We start from the raw sequence: 26,536 nt of genomic DNA, 5'->3' as shown, positions 1-26,536 counted from the left end.
ACTGTCCCCTGTCCTTGTCCCCGGCATTTTCTCCAACCTGTCCACATTGTTCTGTAAATAAAAAGAAAAGAAAAAAGGACCAGAGCTGCAGTGCCCGGGGAGGGTCGGGCCGGGGCAGACCCTCTGCGCCGCCCCATATCTACACCAGGTCTCTTAGATGAACAGCAATTAAATACAGATCAGCCGGTCCCAAGTGGCGGGCAGCCGCCGCCCCGAGAAGGAGCTGCCGGCAGCCAGGGAAAGGAGAGCTCGGCAGCACCGTCCTGCGGCCGCGAACCGAGCCCGCCGACCGTGCCACATCCCTGAGTGACTGACAGCACGAACAAACGGATGCGCATACACAGAGATTACAGTAACTTCGGGGAAATACGCTGATTTCTGCATATTACTTTATATGCATACTACTAGTATAATTCGAACACAAGTACCGCAACAACTTGATTTTTTAAAAATAAAATACTGGTAAGACTATGTCATACTATTTAAATATCCTAGTATCACCATCACCTCATATACAGCTTATCCAGACCTCTGCCAAACCGCGAGAAAGACTCGGTGTCTTTAATGCAGTTAATAAATATCAATCTTTCCCCCTCTCAAGGCAAATGGCTCTTGTTTCTCGACTACACCAGCTTACACCATTCTCAACCAGGTAATCCTGCAGAAGGCCAAATACTCCCAACCACCCATGTTTTTAAGAGTAATGATATTTTTCAAGACTAACTCTTATGCTGGGACTGCGCAAACTTGTAGCAAAGGAGTAAAATATAATATATTTGTAAATACAGCTTCAAAGAAACTTTCAGAAACCTGTTTGTTAATGGTCATGTGGTGTTTTTTTTTTTTTCCAGGAAAACTGTGTTCTAAAGAACAGAAAATAGAACATTAAAATAAAAGAAATACTGAAGGCCACAACATATGCTAGTGTGTCTTTATCTCCTCATATGTCCTTGTGCTATGTTTAGACAATTCAAGAACATTATGTGGAAGCATTAGTGTTTTATGTAACTTGATCAATTATCAAAATATTTGTTTTGTAATAATGATCTAATTACTAAAAATAGCAAAGCAGTGAAAGAACACGCTTTATTATCAACCTGACCTTTTGTAATCTGGACAGGAATTCAGTTCTGTGAACAATGCTCTTTTCCTCACTACAAATGCCATACAATCTATCAACAACACACAGCAAATTTCTGCTGAATGAAACTTTGAGTCGGTTATCTGTCTGCACCAAACAATATAAATTCTTATGAAAAGGACAAAAAAATCCAGGAATATTACACCATAACATTTTCAAACCATAGCTTTCACAGTACTTCTCTGCAACATAACACAGTTCTTACCTCAGCTTGCGAGCTTCATGAAACAGCTGTATAAATTGCATCTCAAATGTTAGCTAACTCACAGAAATACTCAATATAAGAATTAGGATTAATTTATCGTTTAAAAAATTGTAGTAGTAAGTAATTATGTATGAAAACAATGGTGACTAGGTAGAACAAAGTCATTCTGTTTACATGATGAATTAATGGGAAATAGGATTGCTTCAGATGCCCTCAGTACTTTTAACATCGTCCTCCTTTCACTGAGTGAACTGCTTTTTTGAGACCCTATGACAAGAAATCTTCCCTAGGATAATTTAAAAAAGGATCTCTCAGAAGACCAGCAGTTCGGGTCGAGTTGGAAAACTAATGTTAAAATCAGAGAGGACCAAGTCTTTAATTAACAGCTCATTTTTATTGACACCAGCTCCAGACAGTCCAAGTAAACGGCAGCCCGTGAGCGAACCCCGCGGCAGCGACCAGCGGCGGTCCCGCTCCCTCCCGGCCCCGGGCCGGCACCGGCGGGCAGCGGCGGTACCGCTCCCTCCCGGCCCCGGGCCGGCACCGGCGGGCAGCGGCGGTACCGCTCCCTCCCGGCCCCGGGCCGGCACCGGCGGGCAGCGGCGGTACCGCTCCCTCCCGGCACCGGCGGGCAGCGGCGGGCGGGCCCCGGGCCGCGCCGGGCGGCTGGAGCTCGCTGCTCCCGGTTCCTGGAGCGTGGATCGTCCTCATTGGCCGAGGGCGCTCCCGCCCCATCCCGCTCTGAGCGCCGGGCCCGCGCCCCTCACGGCCGCCCCTCACAGACACTACGGCCGCCGCTGTCCCTGCGCTGCCCCTCCCTCACGCCATACCCTTTCCAATCTTCCCAGCCCTCGCCTCTCAACCTCCAGGACTTTCTTCTCCTCCACCTCCTTTCCAGCCACTCCCACCGTTCATCTCCATATTCGCTCTTTTGCACCTGTTTCCTCCGCTCCTCCTTCTCCTCGCTAAATGCCGCCTCGATGTCTCCACGTTCCGGTAAAGCGGCTGCTCCCTTCTCTGACTCCCTGCCTCGCCTCACTCCCTGCGGGCGCTCCCGGCCGATCCCACTCGCGCTGTCCAGCCTTTCCCTCTCCCTTTCGCGCTAACTAAATGCTTTTCCAGCTGTCATGAATCACCTGTACAGGTGACTGTAGCAGCAGTAAACGATGGGGGCTTGTGTTTAGTCTCGACATGCTTAATCTAAGTTTTTATTTTAGTTTGTATATCCTGCACATGGTTTCCAGCATTTTAACTAATGCTGAAGTGTGTTGAAGCACAGGTGGACGATATCTTTCTATGTTTACATTTGTTTCTCTTGTTTGGTCTACTACCGTCCTCTTTGTTATTGTCTTTGATATCACCGTTTTTCATAGCCTATACTCCTGGGAATACTTTCTGTCTTATGAAATTTGTGTTTCGCTAAACCGTATGGATATGATACATGGTTTCCTCTCTTTGCACACATGAAGGAATTTCATAAATCACCAGTGTTAAGAAGTGGTGGGGGTTTTGGGGAAGGCAGTAGATGACTGCATTTAAGTTTGGGGGTGCTTTGGGATTTCGCTAAATACTGAACTGAAGCAAACGTGTAAAGCAGCAGCTGGGGGCAGCCTGTTGGCTTACCTGCATGGTTTGCTCTTGGCAGCTGGATTTCTTCCTCCTCATCAGGCTCCCTGAGGTTATTTGGCAGATACAGACTGCCACGACTTAGGTGTGCTCAGGAGAGCAGAAAACACTCGGTTTGAAAGAAGCTCAGTTTGAATTGGAGTAGCCTGGTACTTGATGGGTGCAAGTACAATCACTGTTGTGTCTCTTTAGCAAAGTGCAGTCAAATACAGTGTTAGTGTAATGGACATTGTTATCGCTATATAATTTTTCTTTGATTTTCCTAAATTCTGTGGGGTTTTTTTCCCCCCTGTGTTTTCCGTCATAAAAATCTCATGGAGACATCTGTAGTTATAAATAAGACTACAGTAGTGCAAAGCTGCAAGCAGTTTTGTCCTGTGCCACTTCTCTGTAAGAGGCATCTCAGTGTGGTGTTGAGCACTAAGGCTGAGCCCATGTTTGTGAGCAGATGAGATTGTTTGCCTGTGAAAACATCTGTTGAGCATATCTGCTGCACAGCTAATAACCACATCTATCAGTTTCTCCTTCCAGGCTTCAATGCCAAGAGCATTTCAAGGGAAAATAGGGCTTAGCTAGGAAAATCCCTGGCTGCTGAATTATACCCTAGAACCCAGGCATGTTAAAGTAAGAGCTTTATGTGCTGGAGCTAAAGCTGCCTTTTCTGAGATTAGGGAACAAATGCAAAATAAACATATTTTTAGCCTGGTTATTTATCTCTTGTAATATCATACTTCCTCCCCTCCACTTTTTTTTTCTTCTTGACTGTCTGGTCCAGTTCTTGTTATAGTTGCTAAAATGATGGAAACAGACTGATCAAAATAAAGTGAGAACACTGGCATGTTGCTGCATGCTTGTTTCCTTTCTTACTGCCTATACCTAAAAAGCAAAAAATACTCTGAATCTGTTCATACTCTTTTCTTATTTCAGGCTCCTTTTATTCTCAAATGCTGTAGCTACCTAGAGTTGTTTAATTTAAATTGTGTATACTTTGGCATGCTATTGAAACTTTTGTCATGGATCTACTTATTCCTTTTAACCATTAAAAAGAGCAAATCTGAATTAATGCAGTGGAATTCACCACTCTCTGTTTCTAGAATGTGGGTTTTATTTGCTTGCCTCATTATCAAAAATACTGGAGTCTTCAGTCTCTTCTCTTTGCAGATCTATGAAGATAAATGTCTGGTATAATTTCTTTTATTAAAAGCTCATATTTAGCAATTAAAAAAAAATTCTGGTATCATCTAAGATGTTAGTACTCCCTGGAAGACATTGGGAGAGCTCCCTTTTTGGCTGTAAGGTGTCTAGGTTGGGTCAGCTACTTGAGGGCAGGGTGGCAGTAGCATGATAAGAGTTGCTAGGAAAAATTTGGAGATAAACTAATGCTAAGGAATAAAGCTTGTGGAGAGGCAGTGCCTATTAATTCCAGCAGGGCAGGGAAAAGGACTGAGATTTTGGGTATACATGAGCCCTTTTACTTTTTTCACTTTTGAAGACTGGCTTGTGAGCTTAAAATCTTTCCCTCCCCACTATTACAGGCCACTGTCTTAAAGCCTTTTTCTTCACAGTTAATTTAAGATGCTGTCTCTTTTCAAACGCTGCGTGCTTCTATATCCATAGTGTCCAAACCAGTACTAGCACTGCAAGCCCCGTGACAGCCCTTAATCCGTTTGCTTTGGAAGGTATTTGACATCCATCGCTTTTAAAGGTCACTAAGTACCCCGCAGGGTCACGGATTCCCCGGAGCAGCACGTCCCTTCAGTCACGGCGGGGGCGGCGCTGCCGTGCCCGGGAGCCCAGGCGCCGGCGGGACCGGGCGAGGCTGTGCAGGGAGCCCTGCGGGCGGCGCGGGGCCGCCCTCCCTGCGGCTGCTCCCGGCTCCGCTCCCGGCTCCGCTCCCGGCTCCGCTCCCCGCAGCGCGGCTCCCGCCGCCTCCATGCCCGCCCGCCCGCTCGTCCCAGCGCGCCCCGGGCCGCGGCGGCCGGCGCATGCCCGAGGCCCCGAGCATGCGCGCAGCGGCGGGCGGAGCGCTCCGCCGCTCCCGTCGGCCCGCGGCTCCCGCCGGGCGTCGGCGGCGGAGCGAGCCCGCCCGGCCGGCGGTGCCATGCTTAGCGGGGCGGCCGCCGGGCAGCGCGTTGCGGCTCGTCTTCCCCGTCTGGCCTCGCCCGCGGCGCTGGGCAGCGGCGGCAGAAGCGAGAGGTAGGGGAGGGCGGCGGAGGGCGGGGGCGCGGCCTGTCCCGTGCCGCGGCTGCCCGTGCGTGGCGGCGGCGGCGGGGAGCGCCCGCGGCCCGCGCAGGTGTGCGGGCTCCGAGCTGGCGGCCGCGGCCTCCTCCGGCGTGGGGCCCGAGCCCCCGGAGGGGGTTCAGGCGTGGGAGCGGGCATTGGGACGCGCCCATAGCGGCTTCACTACCAACTTGTCCGGGAAAGCGAGAAGTGCCCGAGCCCCTCAGCTGAGTCGGAGTTGCCGTGGCTTCGAGCGGGCCTCTGGGCTTGAGTGGCATTTGTGCTGTGCTTTGTCCCTTATTTGCCAGTAATAACAGCAACAACAATAATAGTGTTTCTTAACGCAGTTGGCTCTTGGATTCATAATACCTTACTTTCATAGTAATGGACTTCAAATTTTTTGGGGTATCTCTAGCACATGTGTGGAGATGGGGAGGGGATCAGGTCTCCGTCTAGGTTTGTAGCTGAAAGTGAGTCTGTCTGTGTGGGATTAATAAAACAATGAACAGATTGCATATTTCTAGCTGGATTACAAAAATCCACATCCTTACTGATGCAGGGTGATTTAGAAAGTTTTTTAGTAAAGTGCTCTCAAATTCCCTGTGTTCATCACGCCTCTCTACGGTGTGCTCTTACACATGCGATAGCAGGGAAGATCCATGGAAAATGAAAGGGTCCTCTGTTGGCTTCATTGCTATACGTGTAGGATAACAGGCAACCCTTGCTGGTGTTTCCTCTGTGCTAACGAATGTTATGACTTCAGTTGTGTCCAAGCAGCTGCTTTGCCATATCCCTACGCTGAAGTTTTCCAACTTTTCCTTGAACTAATCTGATTAACCTGGGTTAATTTTTTAAACAGTTATGTGGTGTAGTAAGGACAGAACCTTGCTTCCTGAGTATTTTTTATGTTGTACAATCAGAAGCCTGTTCCAATGGTTACCTTCTCTGCCCACTCTAAATGGGGTTTCTTTGAATCACAAAGAAACACACACGGTACCATTTTGTTGGTCTCTGCAGCCTGACCAAGTGCAGAGTCTGTGTCTGAAGTCAATTCGTGTAATGAGAAAGTTGCAGGCATAGACGGTTTTTCTTGTGTGAACTTTAATTTCCAGTAGAGCCTATTGCTTTGTTATTGCATAGTACAAAGGCTGCTCAGCACCAGGAAGGGGCAGAGCAGGGAATAGATCTTGAGTAATTCACTAAGACATGTCAGAGACTTCATGTTCTCTTGAAACAGTGTAGATGAGTTCACAGATTTTTCTGCAAGATAACAACTGTGTCGTGTGTTGGCAGTGTAGGTTAGCTTGCCCACCTTATAGTGTTTAAATAGGGAACAGTATTCTCAGGATACAGTAAATGCATGATGATTTTCTTAGCTTCAGAAATTCAGGGTGAAGTTCAGCAGTTCCCCAGAAGAAAAACAACTGTGTCAACTTGTTAAAACTTGCAGTATATTGGCAGGACCAGGCTGTGAGCATATTTGCATGATTTGGAAATGGTTTAACACAGTATTTCCAGGGCAAGCTGCTTTTTTCAGCATCCTGCTGCTTAACGTGACTCCAAGCATGACTCCTGTCATGTACAGAAATGATTCTGAAGGATGGAGTTAGTATTTGATCCATAACTTGCTTTGGGAGATATTTTTATAGAGGAAAAAAGTGGTCATTTTATGATCATAATATTCTACTCCTGTAAAAATGGGAAATGCACCTTGTTTTTCCTTTAGGATATAGTTTGTGTCCACGTTGGCCAAGTGCAGGAGCCCAGAGCAGTCTGATGTCCTCTGAAGTTTATGCAGCCTGTTAGATATTTCCTCCTAAGTCAGTGACTTCAGTGCACTGTCAGGTGTGTTTGGCAAGTTTACTTCAGCAGTGAGTTTGATTTTTTTTAAAAAATATTTAAAATGAAGTATATTTACTACAAATAAGAACTTAATTAAGAAAGAAAGAAATTAGAGTAATTAAATGCTGAATGTGCTGCATGTGGCTGAACTGTAAGCAGCATTGTCCAGGCCAACCTTAACAATTTCCTTGAAGCGAGAGTGACCATCCAGTTTCTTGAAAACATATTTCTGGGGTTTAAATGTCCTTATTATTACTTTATGTTAAAGCAGATCAGTTTGAACAATATTGCTTGTGTCTTTTAATCACAACAATTTATTCTCAAATTAGAGGGAATATATGAAGGAGGAGGTGGAGGAGTGTGCTGAAGATGAGGCGACTGAATCGGAAGAAGACCTTGGGTTTGATAAAAGAATTGGATGCCTTTCCAAAGGTCCCTGAAAGCTATGTGGAGACTTCAGCCAGTGGAGGCACAGGTGGGCTATGTTCACTTGAAACTAGTCAAAATTGCTGTCTTGAATTCTTTGGGTGGACTGAGTTAGTTCCTTTAAAGTAAAGACATAGTATCTTATCCAAAAAGATGAATCCATCACTCATCTGAAGGGAGATTTTTGTGTAAAGTTGATGAGACTCAACCCAATGTAAAGATTAGAAATAAAAGCTTTTTACCAGTTGCAACTGGAAGTGCACTGTGCTAAGGTTGTAATAAAACTTTCTTATTTGTTGTTTCCCCAAGCTCTTCTCTTGGTGTCAGGTTTTGGGTAAGACTGAGTGAGCGTGACATGAAATTATGGTGGAATTCAACACTATGCTTTTGCAAAAGTAGAAAAATATTCTCCAGAGACAGATAAGTTGAACATCAGGATAAAGTACAGTTTTCTAAAGCTTTTCTCTTGAAGGTGTACTTGGTTTTAAGATTTTAAGGAAAGTCCTTTGAAGAACTAAACACTTGAATCCAGAATATGTGCTTGTACTGTCCCTGTTAGTCACTTGAGCCACTCTGAAAAAAGTAGAGCTGTAAAAAAAGACCTTATTTATGCATCTTATCATAAAATTGTGTCTTTAAGTTGAGCTGAATTAGAGGTAGCATGATCTGAAAATAGTGACTTTATCTCTTGGACTATTGGAATTATTTGCAGATAGGAAACTGCTAGCACTTAGAAGTGGAGGACAAATATCTCTCTTGTAGCCTGAAACTCAGTTGAACAAAAAGTACAGGAAGCATTGCAACTCACAGATAAGCCTTTGAAGTTTTTACACTACTTATAGTGTAGAAGTAAATATCAGAAGGTTCTATAATAACTTTGTTGTTTCCTCAAGTGCCCTGTTAATAATTAAAGGATTATTGTATATAAAATAATCTTTAATAAGTGTTTAAATAATTCTTTGTTAATGTTAGTCCCACTTCCTGAGGAAACAAGTGTGTTGTTTCTATGTTGTAATTTGCAAAAAAACACCAAATGCTTAAAGATACTACTTTTTTGTAGTATAGCACCATCTTTTATGAGACCTTTCTTTGGTGAATGTTGCCTTAAGGGTTTCTCAGCACCTCAAGTTACTTTAGCAGTCTTTGGTTTTATCCCAGTAACCTTGTAAAAGACAATATAGGCTTGTCTTTTTCTATGCAATTGTGAAATCTGAAGACAGCATTCCTGTTTCATTCAGGATTAAAGTGTCAGGCTTACTTTCTGATGTGATAGGGATCTAAAACATACCAAGACTCTATTCTCAGATTTTCTTGGCCTTCAGACCCATTGCAGAAGAAGTACTGGTCTCTCAAACAGACTGAGACTGCAGCTCTGGGAGACCCTTCAGGAAAGAAAATTCTACAATACTTTATTTTCCTGTTCAGATCCACACATAGGTTTGCTCAGAATTATCCAGAAAGCAGCTGCAGCTCCAATTGTATTTGTGTGGCTCTGGATTGCCAATATGGCTCCAGCTTTCCTACTGTTGCATAGCCAGGGTGAGTCTGGCTTTCTGGTTCCAAAAGGAAATTGAGAGCCAGAATAATTGACTGATCAGTGCAGTTGACATGAAGGGTTTCATTTGTGTGATTGATTGTTACATAGTGTCAGCTGAAAGCTAGAACTGGAAACATTGCTGATTAATGCAAAAGTCATTATCTTCTTTCTGATCCCCGAGAACAGTGCCTTTATTCTCTGCTCCCACCTCTGGCTTGTGGACCACTGTGTAGGGAGTTGAAGCCAATCAACAATGAGTTTGTTTTTTCTCAAGTTCTCCTTCATGGATTCCATAGAGATACTCCACAGAACATAAATGAAAAAAAATCTACAATGCCAATAAGCTGTACAAATTGCTACTATGCTCCATAACTAAAGTGTTTTCAAGCTTATAAAAGCCATGATTTAATAAAAGGGGCATAGCAGGTGCTTCTATGCATCTGTTACTGTCTTTCTGACTGTGCAGCAGAGTTATACAACTTTGCAAGTGTGATGAGTAGGCTGCCTTGGAGATCAGTGAAGCACATGTACCACTAAAATACACCAATTAGTTTTCATCCTAAAAATAACTTCAAGTTCTTCACTTATTGGTAGAAAGGGTAGCTGCCTGTTGCTTGTTGCCAGAGGGAGTCTTGTTTGAAACATTGGGGTGGGAGTCATGACTATGCAGCTATATACAAGTAATATAATGCACCTTATTTCTCTTGTCTGCTAGCTTCCTGGGTCTAAAACTTGATATTAAAAAATTGTTATAAAGACTTAACTTGTAGACAAGTAGAGACTTGAAGGGATTTCAAGGTGCACTACCTTCTTCTTTCATGTTGGAATTTAGGATTGAGTTTTCCTAGACCATCCCTGACAGTGATTTGTGCGCATTTTATGTATGAAGGAAGATCTATTCTTAAATTTTTCGTACAGGGATTTCACAGCCTCCTAATCATTCCAATATTTGACCATACTTAAAAAGTACTTTCTTGATGCAAAGGTAGGACTTACTTTTTTCTGCTCCTATCAGTATGAAATACTGTCAGCATGAAAGCAACACTCTAAGAGCAGGTTTTGGGTTTATAAATCAAAGATACCAGTGTTGTACTGGTAATGCTCTACTTTTGGAATTGTTAGAATTTTGTTCTGCTTATGTTTCTGAATAGCATTTCTCACAGTCTGAATTTCTACTTTTTTTTCCTCTGACCAGTTTCTCTGATAGCATTTACAACAATAGCTTTCCTGACTATAATGGAGTTCATGGTGTACCGGGACACATGGATGAAATACGAATATGAAGTAGACAAGGATTTTACTAGGTAACATTATTTTTTAGAATTCTTTTTAAAATGTTAGTTGCCTGCATTTCAGGAAAGGATAGATTTAAAATGTTCATGTGGCTTGAAAGCATTTTATAATGGAAATTACAAATTAAATACTACAGGGATTTGATTTTTCACCTGTTGATTGTTTTGGGGCTTTTTCTTCTGTGTAATCTGTGAAGAAGATAAGTTGAGATTTCTGCAATGAAGAAGTCAAAATAGTCTAGATTTGTTATTGAAGGAGCTCTCTTAGGAATTACTTGCTAACAATTCAGAGAACCTTGTAAGAAGTAACTCCACATCGGGTAGGTAAATACCCCCACTTTGGCTTGAGGCTTTCTCTAGTTCATACAGTTAGTATGTTGCCATTATACTTTGTGCTGCTGAAGGTGAACCTGAAGCACTCAGAACTTCGACTGAATTAGAGGTTGCTACTAATTTTGACTCCAGGTACAGCCCCCTGAAGGTGTGTTTGCTGTTGGTTTCATGTGCCTTGTCAGGACTGTGTTTGCCTTTCCTCCAGAGCTGGTCAGGCACTTTGAGTCCCTGTGAAGTTAATGCAGATTTTGTGCCCTGAGCACCTTTAAATTTTTTGTGTCTGTGTCGTGGTTTGACACTGGCACCCACAAACTGAACTGAAGTAACTTTGAGAGCCATTTGGGTAGTTGCTGTGGTAACAAGCTAAAGATGCATATATTAATTGGATGCTTTGTATATCTGAATTAAAGAAAAAAGAAAAAACAAAAAAGGAAAAATTTGAAGGAGATGCATCAAAAACTCAAATGATAATAAATCCATTCAGACAGCTGGGATTTCACATTTAGGTCTTTGCTAAAGTAGGTTATATCCCAGGTGAAGCTATCACACGGGATGGATAGTCTGTCACTTAAGAGACTGTTACGGGACTTGGGATATGTCCTACTGCAGATTCCCCAGTTTGATTGTGGGCTAATCACACAGCCTGTTGTTCTTGACAGTTTGAACCAATGGAGACTGGTATAATTATAACTGCTTTTCTCCTCTCTGTTGACCCTGTCTGATCCCAAGTTGAGCCAATGTTGAATCCCTTGCTTATGTGATTTGCTTGAGGTCAGCTAAGTCCCAGAGGAAGCTCCCTGAGAACAGAACCCTGTGACTATAGTGAGATGATTTATTCTTTATGGTACAAATTACTTTTGTGAAACGAACATGAAAACCAATAGGGAATGCCCAGAATATTGGGGAATGCCACACAATCAGCCTTTTGGTGTGAGGGAGGTTGTCTCTTAAGTTACAAGTGCTTTAATGTGCTCTAAAAATCCACGTTGCTTCACCCATATTTTAAACAGCTTTATATTTATTCATATGAAATTTGATACTTGGCTATATTTCTGCAAGTAGTCAGATTTTTTTTCTTAATACTTGTACTCAGTGTTACTTAATGGATTTTTGCCTTTGTTTTCTTTTCAGTAAATTAAGGATCAATATTGATATTACAGTTGCCATGAGGTGTCAATGTAAGTATTCCATCAATGAAAGTTTTTAAACGCTTTAAAACCTCTTCAGAGAGCACTCTTGCTCCCAGTATAGTTGTCTATTGTTCAGAATATTTTACCTGTAATTTCTTCTGATCTTAATGGCATGTAGTGATTGATGGCATATGACTCATTGAAGGAATTAGTAAGAAATGTAAAGACTATCTGTGCCATCTCATTCCCATCTTGCAGAATCTTGCTTTGTCTGTCAGCAGGAACAGGATCTGTTTTTCATTCTCATTAGCTGAAATATTCTAAAAGCTCATAGTGAAACACAGCAGCAGGAATTTATAGCCATTTCTATTTATTTATGAACTTGGGATATATTGAGCTGATCTGCTGTTTAACAGCGCTGAAACCATCGTGTAATCTCATCCTCCTCTTGAGCATGAGAGGGATGCCTTCCTTATTAAAGGCAACATTTATTAATATTTTGACATCATTTAGGTAATGAACTTTTATTGTGTTCAGTCTTGCTTGTCCTGCAGGATGCACTTTTGTTGCCTAGCTTAAACCTTGTGTTAATTGTATGGTACATCAGTTGTTGTTTTTTTGTTGTTTTTTGCAAATAAACTTTTATCCTCCGATTTGGCTAGTCTTGGTCACTGTTCAGTGCTTGTAAAACAGGAGAAAATATTTATGCATAGCAGATCCTAGAAAGCTTGTGTGTGTGGTTCATACAACTTCTCTGTAGGAGTTAAATCAGTGAGAAAATACTGCAGATATGAAGAGTTTTTGATCAATGTCCATCAGCTGATATTGAAGGTTAAATAGATTGAAGGAAGGTTGATAACATATACTAAAATTTATCACTACTGTGAGACTTGATTTCAGCTTGAATTTTTTTTTTTGTTTGTCCTTGATCATCTGTGTGACTTAATATTTCTCCCTGTTTAAAATAGATGTGGGGGCTGATGTTCTGGATTTAGCAGAAACAATGGTTGCCTCTGCAGATGGGTTAATCTATGAACCAGTAAGTTGATTCTGACCTTTTTAATTAAAATTTCAATTCCTCTTATTGCGAAGCACTACTGGGCTGGATTGCTTGCTTGTGGGTTTTTTTTTCCCACCAACCTCTTAGAGGATCATTCTGTAGTTGATCTCTTTTGGCTTTCTGGGTACATTTGAGCATTAATTGCAATTGAATTTACTGAGTACATTTGTATTAACCAATATTTAGGTTTGAACTTGGTGAATAGATGTTACTAGTGATCCTCTGATGCTGATCAAGTATAGCAGGTCTGGTAGCTTGTCTTTAGTGCTTCATATGGGATGAACCTAGAAATATACCTAGACTCTTGTCTTTCAAAGATTGCTCCTTGGCAAATCTGGGTGAGAAGGGACAGAAATTTTTATATTTGGGCACAAAATGTGTTATTTAAACTGCAAAGTCCTTTCATAAACTACTCTGTGCTACCAAGTGTGAAGTTAATTATAGCTCTGTACCCACGCCCCAATTCTCTTCTGGGTTTCATGGAAGGGATACTTTCCATTTGTTTATTAGATGTGCTATTTTTGTTTCAGGTACCATTTGAGCTCACTCCCCAACAAAAAGAATTGCAAAGGTAAAGCACTGAGAGTCATGTTTATGGTTTGTATTATTTGTACTGGAAGTGACTTTGAAGTACCCAGAGCTATATAACACAACTACATCTTAAGTCTAACAGCTTCTGCTTGTAATTTAAAAATGCAAACCTGCAAAAAAATACTGAGTCACTTTGCTTTCTTCATTATCTAAGATCTCTGTTATGGAAAAAGACAATTGGCTTTTCAATTTTTCAATTTTACCTATTCAATGGGGTCATGCAGTTGCAAGCCAAGATGTATGGACTCACTCAGCTTCTGTTTCCAAGTGAATACTTGGTAGCACAAGTTAAAATCATGGAATGAAATGTGTAAAATGGATATCTAAATATCAAAGCTGAGCCATTGTAACAAATTGGCACATTCTTGTAAAAACAAATTAATTATTTCCTATAACTTAATTAAACACAGTGTTTATCACTTTAATATCTTAGTATTATATGGGCCCAATATGCTGTTAGTCTTGTAATAATACTGAAGCTTATCTGGGGGTTTGGTTAGTTTTTGGTATTTAGATAACACACTGCTGTGAACACCTGAGCTTTAAATTCTGTATAAAATATTATTCTCAAAGTTTAATGTAATGCTTTATTATTCTGTCATCAATTTTGCTAAGTTCTTGATTTGCAATCTGCAACTGAAGCCAGTAATGAATTATGAAGCTAGATTTTGTTTTACTGTTGCATGTTTTCACACTTGTCTCTAATCTTTAGGATGCTGCAAGTAATTCAAAGTAGGCTGCAGGAAGAACACTCTCTTCAAGATGTGATATTCAAAAGTGCATTTAAAAGTGCTTCTACAGCACTGCCACCACGGTAAGAAAAACTGGGATTTTCTGTCATTTTTCCCCTTTCTTCCAACTCTGTGAATTAGATTTCACATTTTATTGTGGCTATGATTCCACCCTACCCAAGAGAACAAGGTTGTAAGAAAAGGTCTCACTGCTTTTTAGTGAATTTTTAAATAGTGTGTTTGATACTTGCTTTGGAGAGCAGTTGTTTTATAAAAACCTTTCTGAACTGGAGAAGGTTTCCAGGTTTTGTGTGTGTGCTTACATGTACATATACAGACATAAGTAAATACGTGAACACACTTTTTAATTCAGTTGGTCTGATGTCTTCTTCTTAATGGGAATTAGTAATGCCAGAGCAATACCAAACAAGAGGTTTTTTTTACAACTGCCTTTCTGTCCAGCAGTGCTGCTATTACCTGTGTTGTAATACTTCATAATTTTAAAAGAATAGACTTTTGAATACAAATGTGTTTTATTAGTAAAATCCTGTGTCTAAGATAACACTGTTAAGATTGTGTGGAGAAACACTGCTGTTTTCACTTAATTTCAGCTACTCAGAATTGTTAAAGAGATTAGTGCATAGAATGTTTGGTCTGCTGAATCTAGATGCTATGTGATTTTATTTTTTTACCCCTAACGGAAAAACACTTTCTACATGAAAGCTGAAATTCTCTCCACTTAGAAACTCCAATAAGCAAAAAAATACTGAATAAAACAAAACAAACACTGAAGCTGCCATACACATTTCCTGTGTTGTAATCTCCCTGCCTGAGGATCAAATATATTCTTCCTTCCTAAGGCAAGCCTAAAGATGGCTCAAAAAAAATTTTTTTTTCTTATTTGCTTTGTGTCTTCAGATTAATTAAGTCCTTCTGTGCCTCTGTGTTGCTTGTTAGTGCAATATTTGAAATGGAATTTATGCTTGAGGTGTGTTGAAAAAAAATTGTTTTTCATCTTCTTCTAAGGAGCAGATTTTAGAAATAGATTTTTTGGGACTTTGCAACATGAGCAAAGTGTGGAAGGTTTTTTAAAAAAGACAGTTGAGAGCTCTTCTTGCTAGAGTGTTGTTAGTGTGACCAAAATGTATTTGGTTTTGTTCATTATAGCATTAAAATTTTCCCACTGAGCCATTTTTGGTAGGAGGTAGGAAAATAAAAATCCCTGGGGTAGATATACTTATGGTTTAATGTTCTCTGTTCACGTGTTCAGGTATCATAAGCCAGGCTTGTAGTCTAGATCTTTGAATAAAAGTATGAATGAAAGCTCATTGGTTTCATCAAACTGACCTTTACTAGTTCCCTCCCTTCCACCATCTGCTATAATTCTAGGAGAATACAATAAGGACAGGTAGATGATAATGCTGTATCTTTAAGCCAGGAAAAAGGGATCTAACTTGTACTGCTGTTGTTTTTGCTAGGCAGTGAATATTCTCAACTTTCAATGTTGTTTTTATTTAAACAGGGAAGATAATTCATTACAGTCTCCAGATGCATGCAGAATTCATGGTCATCTCTATGTCAATAAAGTGGCAGGGAACTTTCACATAACTGTGGGCAAGTATGTTCTGTCCAATTCCTGAATATAAAAAATCTCTTGAGTTCTACATTCTATATAGTGCATGTTTGGATATATGTGTGTCTGCTTTTATGCTTCAGTTAATGGCTGGGTTTTATTGACCTTCCTGTACTCATGCTTGGTATTCTTTTCATGTAATATCTATTCTTGCACTGTTAATTTTCTTCATAAGTTACCAAAATCATCCAGTGCAGTGCATTGTTGCATGTAATGTAGTCATTATGAACTTCAGTGTTTTACAGAATGCAAACTCTTGAAAATTGTTTTGTCAGAGAGCAAATACAGAGTGCAGCTACCTTGCTTATTCACAGAACAAGTATGGTCAAACTTTTGTTAGTTGCTTGAGCAGTTCTGCAGCTTTTCATGTAGTAGGACTTGGCCACTCTTCCAAAAGCACAGTGACACTAGTCACTGTTTTGTGTAAGAAGGTTTTTGTGAGTCTAAGATTCCTGACCTCACTGTTCAGTCTGTCTGTACTTGACAGTAATAAAAATGTCATATTTGGGTTTTATGTAGATATACACAATAGATACCAGTTTTAAAAACATATATATGTATGTTACATACATTTAAGCATATATATAATATAATATTATAGATATATGGATATGTACATATTTTATACATTATTTATTGAAGTAGAGGGGAAAAGATAATTTTTCTACATAGTCCTGTGTGGATTCATAAAACATTTGTTGCTTTCTTCAGGGCAATACCACACCCCCGAGGCCATGCACACTTGGCAGCCCTTGTAAGCCATGAGTGTAAGTTCCTTCTGTCATCTCCATACCAACATGATTCATTTCAGTCTGACTGCTGTCTCCTAGTTCATGTTAGGTTGCTGTTATAAAGATGTTCTAGCTGTGCAATTGCATTGCAAAAAAAAAAGGTGAAGAATATTATTTGCAACTATCTGTCTCCGTAACAATTTGCTTTCAACACTATTAGAATTATCTTTAGATTGCTTCTGTAGTAATGATAATACTGAAATCTCAGATGTACTTGGTTGTAACCTAGACACCATATGAAATTCCTGTATTTCAGTCCAAACTCCTTCTTTCCTCAAAGACCTTCTTAAAAGGTTCAAAATTTCTGACCTTTTTCCTTAGAAATTTAATTTTTGGATTATGAGTCTAGTTATTAAATGTGTGTTGCTGCCTTACTTAATATAAGGCAAAGGTGACTTAGTGTGAAAAATTAACTTGATTAAACCAGTTACAGTTGGTTAAGCCTCTAAATGTCTGGCCATGGATTTATGTTAACACAACTTTAATTTTGTACCTCTTAAGTACCTGCAAAATAGGCAGTGTAGTAACTTGGTGGCTGCCTTATACTTCCTTTATACATTTGAATTACTAAATTTCAGTCCTTTTAATGCAATTGCTTACAAGAACGTGAGCTGTAGAGTAATATAAGTATTTGGCTAACTAGAAATTCTCTGCTATAAAATTACAACTCTGTTCAGCTCCACCATTCAAATATAATTACAATTTGGTTCAGAAACTATTTTCTAGAAAAATTTAATTTTTTTTGTTAAATATTTTGGATTTGAGTTTTCTTAGAAGCGTGGGTAGATCCAATGATGTGTGCAGTGATGTTTTGGTAAATTCATTAATTAGAATATTTCAGTGTCAGAAATGAGTGCATCTTTTCCTCTAAGTACAGAATCTCATAGTTTAAAAATGCATCATTTCTCTATATTGTCTTTCAGCCTATAACTTCTCCCATAGAATAGATCATTTGTCATTTGGAGAGCTTATTCCAGGAATTATTAATCCATTGGATGGAACAGAAAAAATTGCATCAGATCGTAAGTGTTGTGTGTTTAAAAAAAAATCTTGTTGAGTTTCCCAATAATTACATTTAAATTATTATAATTTTTCATAAATGTTGTGATTTACCAGCAACATGTTAGGGTAAATTTGGTAGTGAGCAGTGCCCTGTTCAGTTATCTACATGGCATCTTGAAGGGGCATTTGTTTCTAATATCTGCACTGTTGTTCTGTGCTGTTTCCTTGAAGATGATTTCTGGTTTTTTCCAGGTTTGTTATGTTGAAGTTACGTTATGTCTGACCATATTGCAGCAGTATGTTGCTGTGGAGAATCATAGATCTGATTGTTGTCATGATGGGGAAAAATAAGCCTGATTTGGTTTAAAAAAACAGCACCAGGAGTCTTGGATTCTGTTTGGTTTATCCCTTCCACAGTGTGTTTTGAAATGAAACAGGATGGGTTTGTGGAGCACTTTGTTTCTTCATGTGTAAATAAAGGAGAGTAGTAATGTGTCTCCTCCCACCACTGGCATTCCCTGGGAGAGTGAACCCCAAAACCTTCTACAGCTGTGTTTTCTCAAAGCCAGTTGGTTCCTTGGCTCTTACAGCCAGAATGGTTTAGTGCAGTTGAAATAAATTGGTTTGGTCTATTGATGTTTGTTCCCTTAGGGAATTGCACAGAGCAATCAAATCCATGAGCATGCTGATGGCTCTAGAAGAATTCTCTACAAGTGTAATCACGAGAAAATCTGTAACCAGTTCAGAAGGGCTTCCAGCACTGTAGATACAATTCAATGGCCAAAATCTACTCAGACCACTCTGAGATTTGTATGTGACATGAAACATGTGACAGTGTGAAACTTGTTCTAGAGCTCTGGAAAACACTACCTGCATGTTTCATTTGAAGCTTTGAGTGACCTGACCTTAATGAGGCTTTTCATTACATGGGAAAAATGTAAGTTTCTGAGTGTAAATGGGACATATGTATATTCCATGGAAACTAACATTGTGCAGATGGTGCTGAAGCAGTTTTGGCAGTGCTGGCATTCCTTGAAGAAAGTCCCTAGTGCAAGTGGCTTAGCTGATTTATTTCTTTGCTTTATTTTTTAATATCTTAGATGGCCTTTGACTCTGTTCCTGATTCAACAGTAAGATCTTTTTTTCTTGTAGATAATCAGATGTTCCAATATTTTATCACAGTTGTGCCAACCAAACTCCATACATACAAAATTTCAGCAGAAACTCATCAATTTTCAGTGACAGAAAGGGTAAGTAGAAGAAAAAAAATCGAAAAGTGATTGTTCATAACAAAAGTTCAAATGAGAAAATAATACTATGGTTTTGAAAAGTACTCTAGCATGAAGAGACTCTTTGTAGAACATTCTAGTACACTAGATTTATCTGTAAATCATAGAGCAGTGATGGTAAAATATATATGTATATGCTTGGTGACACATGCAAACTTCTGTTAATGTTTTCCATCTGTAGATTTGGAGTCTGATATTCAAATTAATGATAGACAGTAATTTCCACTTCACTGGATGCTAATAGTGGTGGTGGTGAAATCCTCCAAATTTTATGTCTATAACCTAGTGTATAGCTTTACAAATACTTAATTCACCTTTAGCTTTTTATCCATGTGGGAAGCGAACAAAGATGCTCACTTGAATATTCTGAACTTGGAGTGCAAGAAACAAAAACAGGTAGTTTGTGTGAAAAACTGATCACACAGTAAGTGTCTCAGCTGTCTTGTTTAACCTTTGTTGAACCACCAAATTTAATTACTCTCAAAACTAGAGAACTTCCACTTCTGGGTTTTGAGAGGCTTTTAATTCTGAATCCATAACAACGGTAGTTAATGCAGCATAGTATATATCATAAAGTACTAATTGAAAGACTGCTGTGAATAAGAAAAAAGCCTTGGGTGTACTGGCTATGTGTCTTATTTTCAGATACTGAACTGTGTTGTCATCTTTTATTCAAAAGCCAAAGAAGAAAAACCTTTGTCAAAGTTTTAATTAAAAATGACAGATAAAGTAAGAGGTGAGAAGAAAGCCTTAGGTTGAAAGAAAATGTGGGTATTAGGATGGCAGTTCACTCTATTACAGCTAGTGATGTTCTCCAAGGGAGAATTTTTTATTTCCTCGCAGTTCCATTTTGTGTTTCTGAAAAATGCTGAGGTAAGGGAAGTAAGAGGTGATACTGTGGTGTTCAACTTCGGACATGCAGACCACTCAAGGGAAAGGCTGGCTGCAAAACTTGTGGAAGCTCTGACTAAAGAGAGAATGAAGAGGAATTTCATAATGCAGTATTCTCCCACCTCCTGCTGGTTTAGCAATCTGCTTTGTTTCTCTGCACAATCTGTGACAGCTAAGGCATTCCTTAAACTTTTGCATGTCAGTCAACAGCTTATCTTGTTGTTCCTTTTTTTTCATCTTGTATTCAGTTTTTCTCTCTTCCTGTGTGACAGTGGTTCTTTTAATAAGCTGTCCAGTCTAAGTTAGCTCTTCAGTTTTTTGTGGGGACGTATTTTTATAAAAATTGCTACAACCACAGGTTGCTTGGGAGAAGAGCCTGTGAATAATGGAGATAATGTGTCCTTTATGTACTTGTTTGCTCTCTCTGCATCAGTAGGCAACCTGTTGCCTCCAAAGCTTATTTGTGTTTGTTCTTAGGGAACAAAATATTCCTATTAGATGAGCTGGGAAAGGTTACTAAGAACAACTATTCACTGAACACCGTAGTGCATTTACTTTGAAAGAGGCACATATGCAGACATGGAAAAAGGTGGTCAGCCAGCAATGGCTCAAACTTGAATGCAGTGAGGTTTAATTGCCAGTGTTGGGCACATGGGGAAACAGAGTTTGAGGTGTGTGCCAAATCTTCTCCACTATTCTTGCTAGTTGAAATACTGTAGTTATTTATGTTAAAAAGATTTAATTCTGTCAAGGCTTCACTGAGCTATCGGATGCAAGGTTAGTAATTTTTAGCAGATTTTAGCAATCAGAAGTTAAATCCTCTGCAGCAGTAGAAGCTGGAAGCAGATCAAAATGGTTTGCAGAAAAAGAATTGTTTCTTTTAAGGGTGGAGTTTTGTTCTATTTAACTTCATACTCTTTTTCCACCATTTGACCTCAAAAGACCAGTAAGGCTTAGGGAAATAACAGAGAAAAAGCAAACAAAAGTAGTTTCGTCCTTTGCTAGAGGCAAGGTTCTGTTTAACTACCTTCAGTCTTCTCTTCCTTTTTAATATGACTAATCATTCATCTCCAAATGCTGACAGTTATCATGCTTTGAAATATGGAAAGCATTTTCTACTGATTTGTTTTATTTAATAATTGCAAAGTTTTTGGGACCTGTTATCATTACTGATACATTATTTTGACATCCTTTTAATTTTGGTGTGGTAGCATAAAAAGCAGTATAGTTTTTGAGAATGTTGGCTAACTGAAGTAGTTACTTAACCTGCATTTTCCAAAGTGGTACTCTGCTTTTTTTGTACCGTATTCTGCATGTTTTTTGAGCATAAACTGTTAAATATACAGAGAAATGGAACTGTGATACATTGCTTTTCTGTTCAGTCCTTTTTATCTTGTCTTTTTGGTTCTTACTAGCTTAGGCATGGCTGAGTTTGTCTTCAGTGCATTATGTTCTTTTCTCCTGTCCTTATATATTTTCAGTCAGACTTACTTGGCAGTGCATTTATCAACACCTTTCACTAACAACAAAATGACAAAGCAGACTTTTAAAAGAAGCTTTGTGTTGAGGTGTGTTCCCTCCTGAAACCTTTTTTTAAAAGTTGGTATTTACAACAGCCACAATCTCCTCTTTGGTATCTTTTGGTTTGAGAATTTGGCAAATGAGAAGAAGCTAGAAATTTCTCAGATTAGGACTGAGGTGCCTGGTAGTCATAGTTTGGGGTGTTTATTTATTGAGGTGTATTTCTTGCTGTGTGACTGTTGTCAAGAAAGGTTGGTTGGTCCAGGTGTTCCTTGAGGTGCCTTCCAACCTGGTATTCTATGATTTATAAATCCTCTGGGAATTCTACCATTGCTAAGGCTGTTCAACAATGGAAAACACATTAAGGTCTCATGCTGAGTTGAGTGATTCATAGTGCCTGATAAAGCAGAAAGAGCTGTGGCAAGTATTACCCTGGTGCACTCCCCTGAGTTCACAGGCTGTGGTGTTATCCTCATAGGTACCCACACCAATCCAGGTAAAAAAATCCTGTTTAAAGGACCCTGTGAGCAAGTCTTGAGAGAACAGTGACCAGGAAAGTAAATTTTTACTTCATGGTGTTTGACTTTTAGAAGGTACTGGTCAAAGTGACCTTAATACTCCCCAGTCTTCAGTTCATTGCTAATTCTGATTTTGCCATCCCATCGTGTAAGACTGATTTTTTTGTGACTAACAAGTGTTTCTGTCTTTTCTTTCAGGAAAGAGTAATTAACCATGCAGCTGGCAGCCATGGGGTGTCAGGAATATTCATGAAATATGACATCAGTTCACTTATGGTGACAGTGACAGAAGAACACATGCCTTTTTGGCAGTTCTTAGTGAGGCTCTGTGGCATTATTGGTGGAATTTTTTCAACTACAGGTGATTATCAGTGTCTTGCTTCTTAAGTTCTGTTGTTTTTCATGTTTTTTTTTGTCATGGTGATTGCTATGGTTAAGTTACAGGCAGTCCTTTTAGCAGGTTTAAGACAAAGTGCTCGATTGGGTACATTGAGATGTGCTGTGAAAGCTGCTCAGTTTTGGTGTCCTAGTATGGCATTTCTGGTCTTCTGAGGGCCTGATGTTTCCTTTCTGGTAACAATAGCAAAGTTTATTTACTTCTGGAAGAGCAAGGCTATATCTGTCTATAGATATATAGGTATCTATGTGTATGTATGTACACACATACTGATAATCTGTGTATTTCCTATTGTTGGGATCCAGTTACTAAATCAGTGACAAAAGCTGAGATAAAATTTCCAAATGAAAGATGGGAATGATGGGAAATGAAATGGGAAGATTTTCCTTCTCAATGTACTGCTGAATTTACTTCATCAAAGAAAATAAACCAAGTTGAAAAGGCACAATTCACTACTGGTCAAGACATAATAGGGTGTCTGGATTACAAGTTACTTCTTTCCTTGGCTGTCATTGGAAGAGAGCTCAGTAAAGAGGCTTCAAACTAAGAGCTACTTTTCAAAGTAGATATTTCTGTCCCACACAATATATTTTCACCCATGAAAGCTGGCTGAGGGAATTGTGCTCACTTGGTAGCTTTACTTTCTTGATGCATTAAAAAAATCTTAGTATTCTGCCCTGCCCTGCCCTTGATATTTTGCTCATCATGTTAATTTCTCAGTGTTTTATATATGGGTCTACTGCACTGTGTCCTAAGTATCATGCATAACTTTGTTGCAATGCTTCCATAAATAATACAGTTTTACTAACTAAATAAATACATCTTGTTTTATATTGCAGGAATTTTACATGGATTTGGAAGATTTGTAGCAGAAATTATTTTTTGCCGTTTCAGACTGGGCTCTTACAGATCCACATCGGTAAGGAAAACTTCCTCCAGGTATTTCTCTAAGTGGTACACCTGAGGATGGATGATCAGGAGAGCTATGGAACTTGGTCCCAGGAGAATTTAAGATATTTGCAATAAGTCTTCCCCTTGACATGCACATTAGCAGAGATTCAACAACTTTTTAAAATAGTTGAAAAACCTAAAATATAAAGAAGCAGAGTTTTCTAGCAAACTGAATTAATGCAGCCAAGTCTCTTAGATATCCTACATTCCCTTCATTGTCCTTACTATATTCTTTTTATTTTCATAGTGCTCCAAAAATGGCATGTTTCCACACCTGGTCAGTCTCCCTGTCCTGGTTTTGATTTCACATATGCTTTGCTTGGCCTGCACACTGAAGAAGCACTGTGTGCTGCAGGGTTCAGTGGTGCTCCTTATTGCTCTGCAGGCTACTGCCAAGCAGTGTGAGAGCTGAGCCTTCACCTTTCCCTTCCTTAGGCAATAAGGGAATTCCTTGATTTTATATTAATTTTATTTTTCCCATTTAAGCCTATAGATAGCCTTTGAGACTTCTGCCTTTCTCTCAAATTTGGTTGAAGTTTGCCAGTTGTCAAGGTTATGTGAGTGGGGAGAGAGGAAAGAAGGCATCCAGGAAATGCACAAGAATAAAGATGTGTGTGTTTTTGAGGAGGGAGGGTGGAGATTTTGTTTCTGGTCAAGCCATTAATAACACCTTGCTTTTGTTTCACCAGGTTCCACTTCCTGATGGCCACACAAGCAACCACTTACCTCTAATTACAGACAATAGTACACATTAGCCTCCTGAAAAAAAATTTCTTCCTGCCTGATACAGACTTTTTTATAATAAAGAAAACATTGTGCAATATGCTGAGACAGTGCTGATGGGCAGCAAAAAAATGAAGCCTTTACAAAAAAAGAAAACCCCTCCAACAAAACACTTTGTGTAATTTTTTGTCTTTGAGTGCACGTGGAGACATAGGAAATTGTGAGACCAGTGAGGTGGATGATCTTCTGGAGAGTGAAGAAGTGTTGCTGCCAATACAGTATTTGTGGTTGAGCTGAACGTCTTTGTGGGCTGCCTGTGACCACTGAACTCTTAGTGAGTCTGGAAGGCTGCAAGCCCCAAGGAGAAAAGAGCACCAAGTGGGATGTGTGGAAGAGCTGGCAGCAGCCACAGAGGGATCGTGACAGAGCTGGAGTTTCTCTTAAGTGTGCAAATGGGGGATTGGCTTTTCTTGTTTTTTGTAGTGCTGGGGCTGAGGGCTAAGATGCTTTTCATACAATTGGGGAGTGATCCTAAAAATCCTGGAGAGGAACAAGGGAGTAAGGTGGAGCCCAAGCCATGATGTTGGTTATAACCACTGCCTTTCTGCAGTCCCAGCATTCCTTAGTGGAAGAAACACGTGGAGCAAAGGTTCCTCTGTGTTTCCACACAGCCACTGTGCCAGCAGTGAGAATGTCACTTCCAGCAAGGGTGTGGATGTGCCCAGGGACTCCAAGCATGCGCTCCAGCCTGCACAGCTTTTGGACTTGAATAAGAAGCCCTTTAAGTAAGGCATTTGTAGTTTTCATAAAAGGCAAGACTCCCTAGTAAAAAAAATCAGGAAATCTTTGTATGCCTCTTTCTTGGTAAAGGAATTGCTTTGATGGAATTGTTGTAGCTGTGCTGCTCATGTGGGGGCCATGGGAGCATCCACATCCTGGAAATGGAAAGGTGAATGGAGGAGGGGGCAAAAAGCTGCCAGTTCAGGGCAGCTGGAAGGTCTGCTAAGCCAGGCAGGGAGTGTAGAGTTGTTAGTAGATGACTTCAGGGAATCTGAATCATATTGCTGCAGACAGGTGATGAGAAAGGATCTGCAGAACTAATCCTTGCTGTTCATGAGGATTTTGTAAATTAAATGAAGAGAGCAATATTGTATTGTAAATATGCTACTGAGAAAGAATGTTATTAATGCAAGTGGTGCTTTGAGAAATGGAACATCATGCTACTGCTGAACTACTGGTGTACACCTGTGGTTGAACAGTTACTCCACCCAGTGTAAAAAATTATTAATATGATTCCTTCTCAGAAAAACTGATTTAATAATATGTTAGAAGATAATGCTGATCCTGGCCTTACTCACCATGGAATTAATATTTTAATTAAGGAGACTAATTACAGAAAAATAAAAATCTCTGTGGCGTTGTCAGTTTTCGCTGACTTCCAGTTATGTACTTTGGACTGTGTTGATCAGGAAAGTGTTAATAACAGATGATTTGCTATGCAAAGTGAAGGGCTTCCTAACAAGAAATGAAATACTAAATAAAATGTGGGAAATAAGGAAAGTCTTCTGTTGAATTTGGCTATTGGGAAAAAAGTTCAAGGAAGCCAGGGTCCTTGGGGATGACAGCCAGGTTTGGGGTTTTCTCTTTTGTGCTTTGTTTTTTTAACATTGATTAAAACTCCAGCAGCTTGAGAAACTCCGGTTCCCATTTCTCTTTGGCATTTCCCTCTGAGGTTTCTTTCCTACTTCTGCTCAGACTGGTTCTGCTTTGGGCTTTTCCTCACTTGTTTCTTATCTGCTTGGAACAGACTGTATTGGTGGGAGAGACTGAGCTCAGTTTACTTTCTGTAGCAGAATTTTAAATGTTATTTTCTATTCTCACATAAAAGAGCCAAACGGCTTGATGTGTCTTAAATCCTTGTGTGGCATATTCATGTTTTATCTAAAAAAACTTGTGTGAGGGCTGGTTGCTAATGGAAGAAAATTTATGATCAGCTTGTAGATGTGAGGTGCTGCATTGCAGGGTGAATGCAGGATCAGTTGACCCTGTGCTATTTACTTTCTCTCCACAGTGGGTTTGGTAGTTGGAGCAGTACTGCTGGTACTATGTGTCAGCACCTTAACCAGCATGTGCAGGGGAGTCCTGGAGAAAATGATAGTTTATTGCAGGGACCTTCTTTTGGGTCACATTTATTTGTATTATGCAAAAGTGAGTGTAGGATGAAAAAGTGTGAGGAATGGGTGTCCCAAGGGAAACAGAAGCCCTGATGTTAATGTGATGCGTATTTCCTGAAAGGAGAATAGCAGATGAAAATACCATTTTTGGGGTTAGGAAAGATGGTCAAAATGCTGTATTTTTATCCTTTGTTCTTACACGATGGTGAAGAGAGCCCACACTTCATAAGTTTTCAAAGCACACCATTTGCAGATCAGTGTCTATCCAGCCAAAACCCCTTGTTTGGGCTGTGTCTTGCTGCTGTCCTGCTCCCCCAGGGAGAGGCTGTTAGCAGAGCCCTGTCACCGTGCCTGCCTCTGAGACCTGGAGTGCTGTGCCTGGGTGGGGGTGTCCCCTGGGGCCCTTCAGCCTCACCCCAGCATTGTGGGAAGCCAGTTCCAGCCCCAAGAGGTGGGGAGAGGATGGGAATGGATATTGCTCCAATGACAGTTTTATGGCTCAAGGGGAAGCA

General features: G+C 40.0%; 1 protein-coding gene across 3 annotated transcripts; it reads left to right on the top strand.

Moving 5' to 3' along the window:
- Positions 1-2,256: 2,256 nt before the first annotated feature.
- On the top strand, positions 2,257-25,274 carry ERGIC2 (ERGIC and golgi 2). Of its 3 annotated transcripts, XM_079303968.1 has the most exons (15): positions 5,032-5,168; positions 6,919-7,037; positions 7,364-7,509; positions 10,193-10,301; positions 11,754-11,800; positions 12,721-12,791; positions 13,343-13,383; positions 14,116-14,217; positions 15,657-15,752; positions 16,479-16,534; positions 17,482-17,580; positions 18,713-18,810; positions 21,978-22,140; positions 23,016-23,095; positions 23,817-25,274. In XM_079303968.1, exons 3-15 carry the CDS (start codon positions 7,404-7,406, stop codon positions 23,880-23,882), a joined length of 1,134 nt encoding a protein of 377 aa, XP_079160094.1. In that variant the 5' UTR covers positions 5,032-5,168; positions 6,919-7,037; positions 7,364-7,403; the 3' UTR covers positions 23,883-25,274. The 3 variants fall into 3 exon arrangements, with proteins under 3 accessions (XP_079160093.1, XP_079160092.1, XP_079160094.1); XM_079303967.1 differs by lacking the exons at positions 5,032-5,168; positions 6,919-7,037 and adding an exon at positions 2,257-2,342; XM_079303966.1 differs by lacking the exon at positions 6,919-7,037 and having other exon boundaries at positions 5,007-5,168.
- The last annotated feature ends 1,262 nt before the right edge of the window (positions 25,275-26,536 follow it).

Source organism: Erithacus rubecula (genome assembly GCF_903797595.1).
Source record: "Erithacus rubecula genome assembly, chromosome: 4".
In the NCBI taxonomy this organism is placed as follows: domain Eukaryota; kingdom Metazoa; phylum Chordata; class Aves; order Passeriformes; family Muscicapidae; genus Erithacus; species Erithacus rubecula.
Note: the sequence above shows the minus strand (reverse complement) of the source record. Positions and strands in the feature narration are given on the sequence as shown.

Coding starts and splice junctions, on each gene's coding strand:
- ERGIC2 (XM_079303967.1), top strand. CDS start 7,404: ATGAGGCGACTGAATCGGAAGAAGACCTTGGGTTTGATAAAAGAATTG. Junction 12,792..13,342: donor ATGGGTTAATCTATGAACCA/GTAAGTTGATTC, acceptor TTTTTGTTTCAG/GTACCATTTGAGCTCACTCC. Junction 14,218..15,656: donor TCTACAGCACTGCCACCACG/GTAAGAAAAACT, acceptor TTATTTAAACAG/GGAAGATAATTCATTACAGT.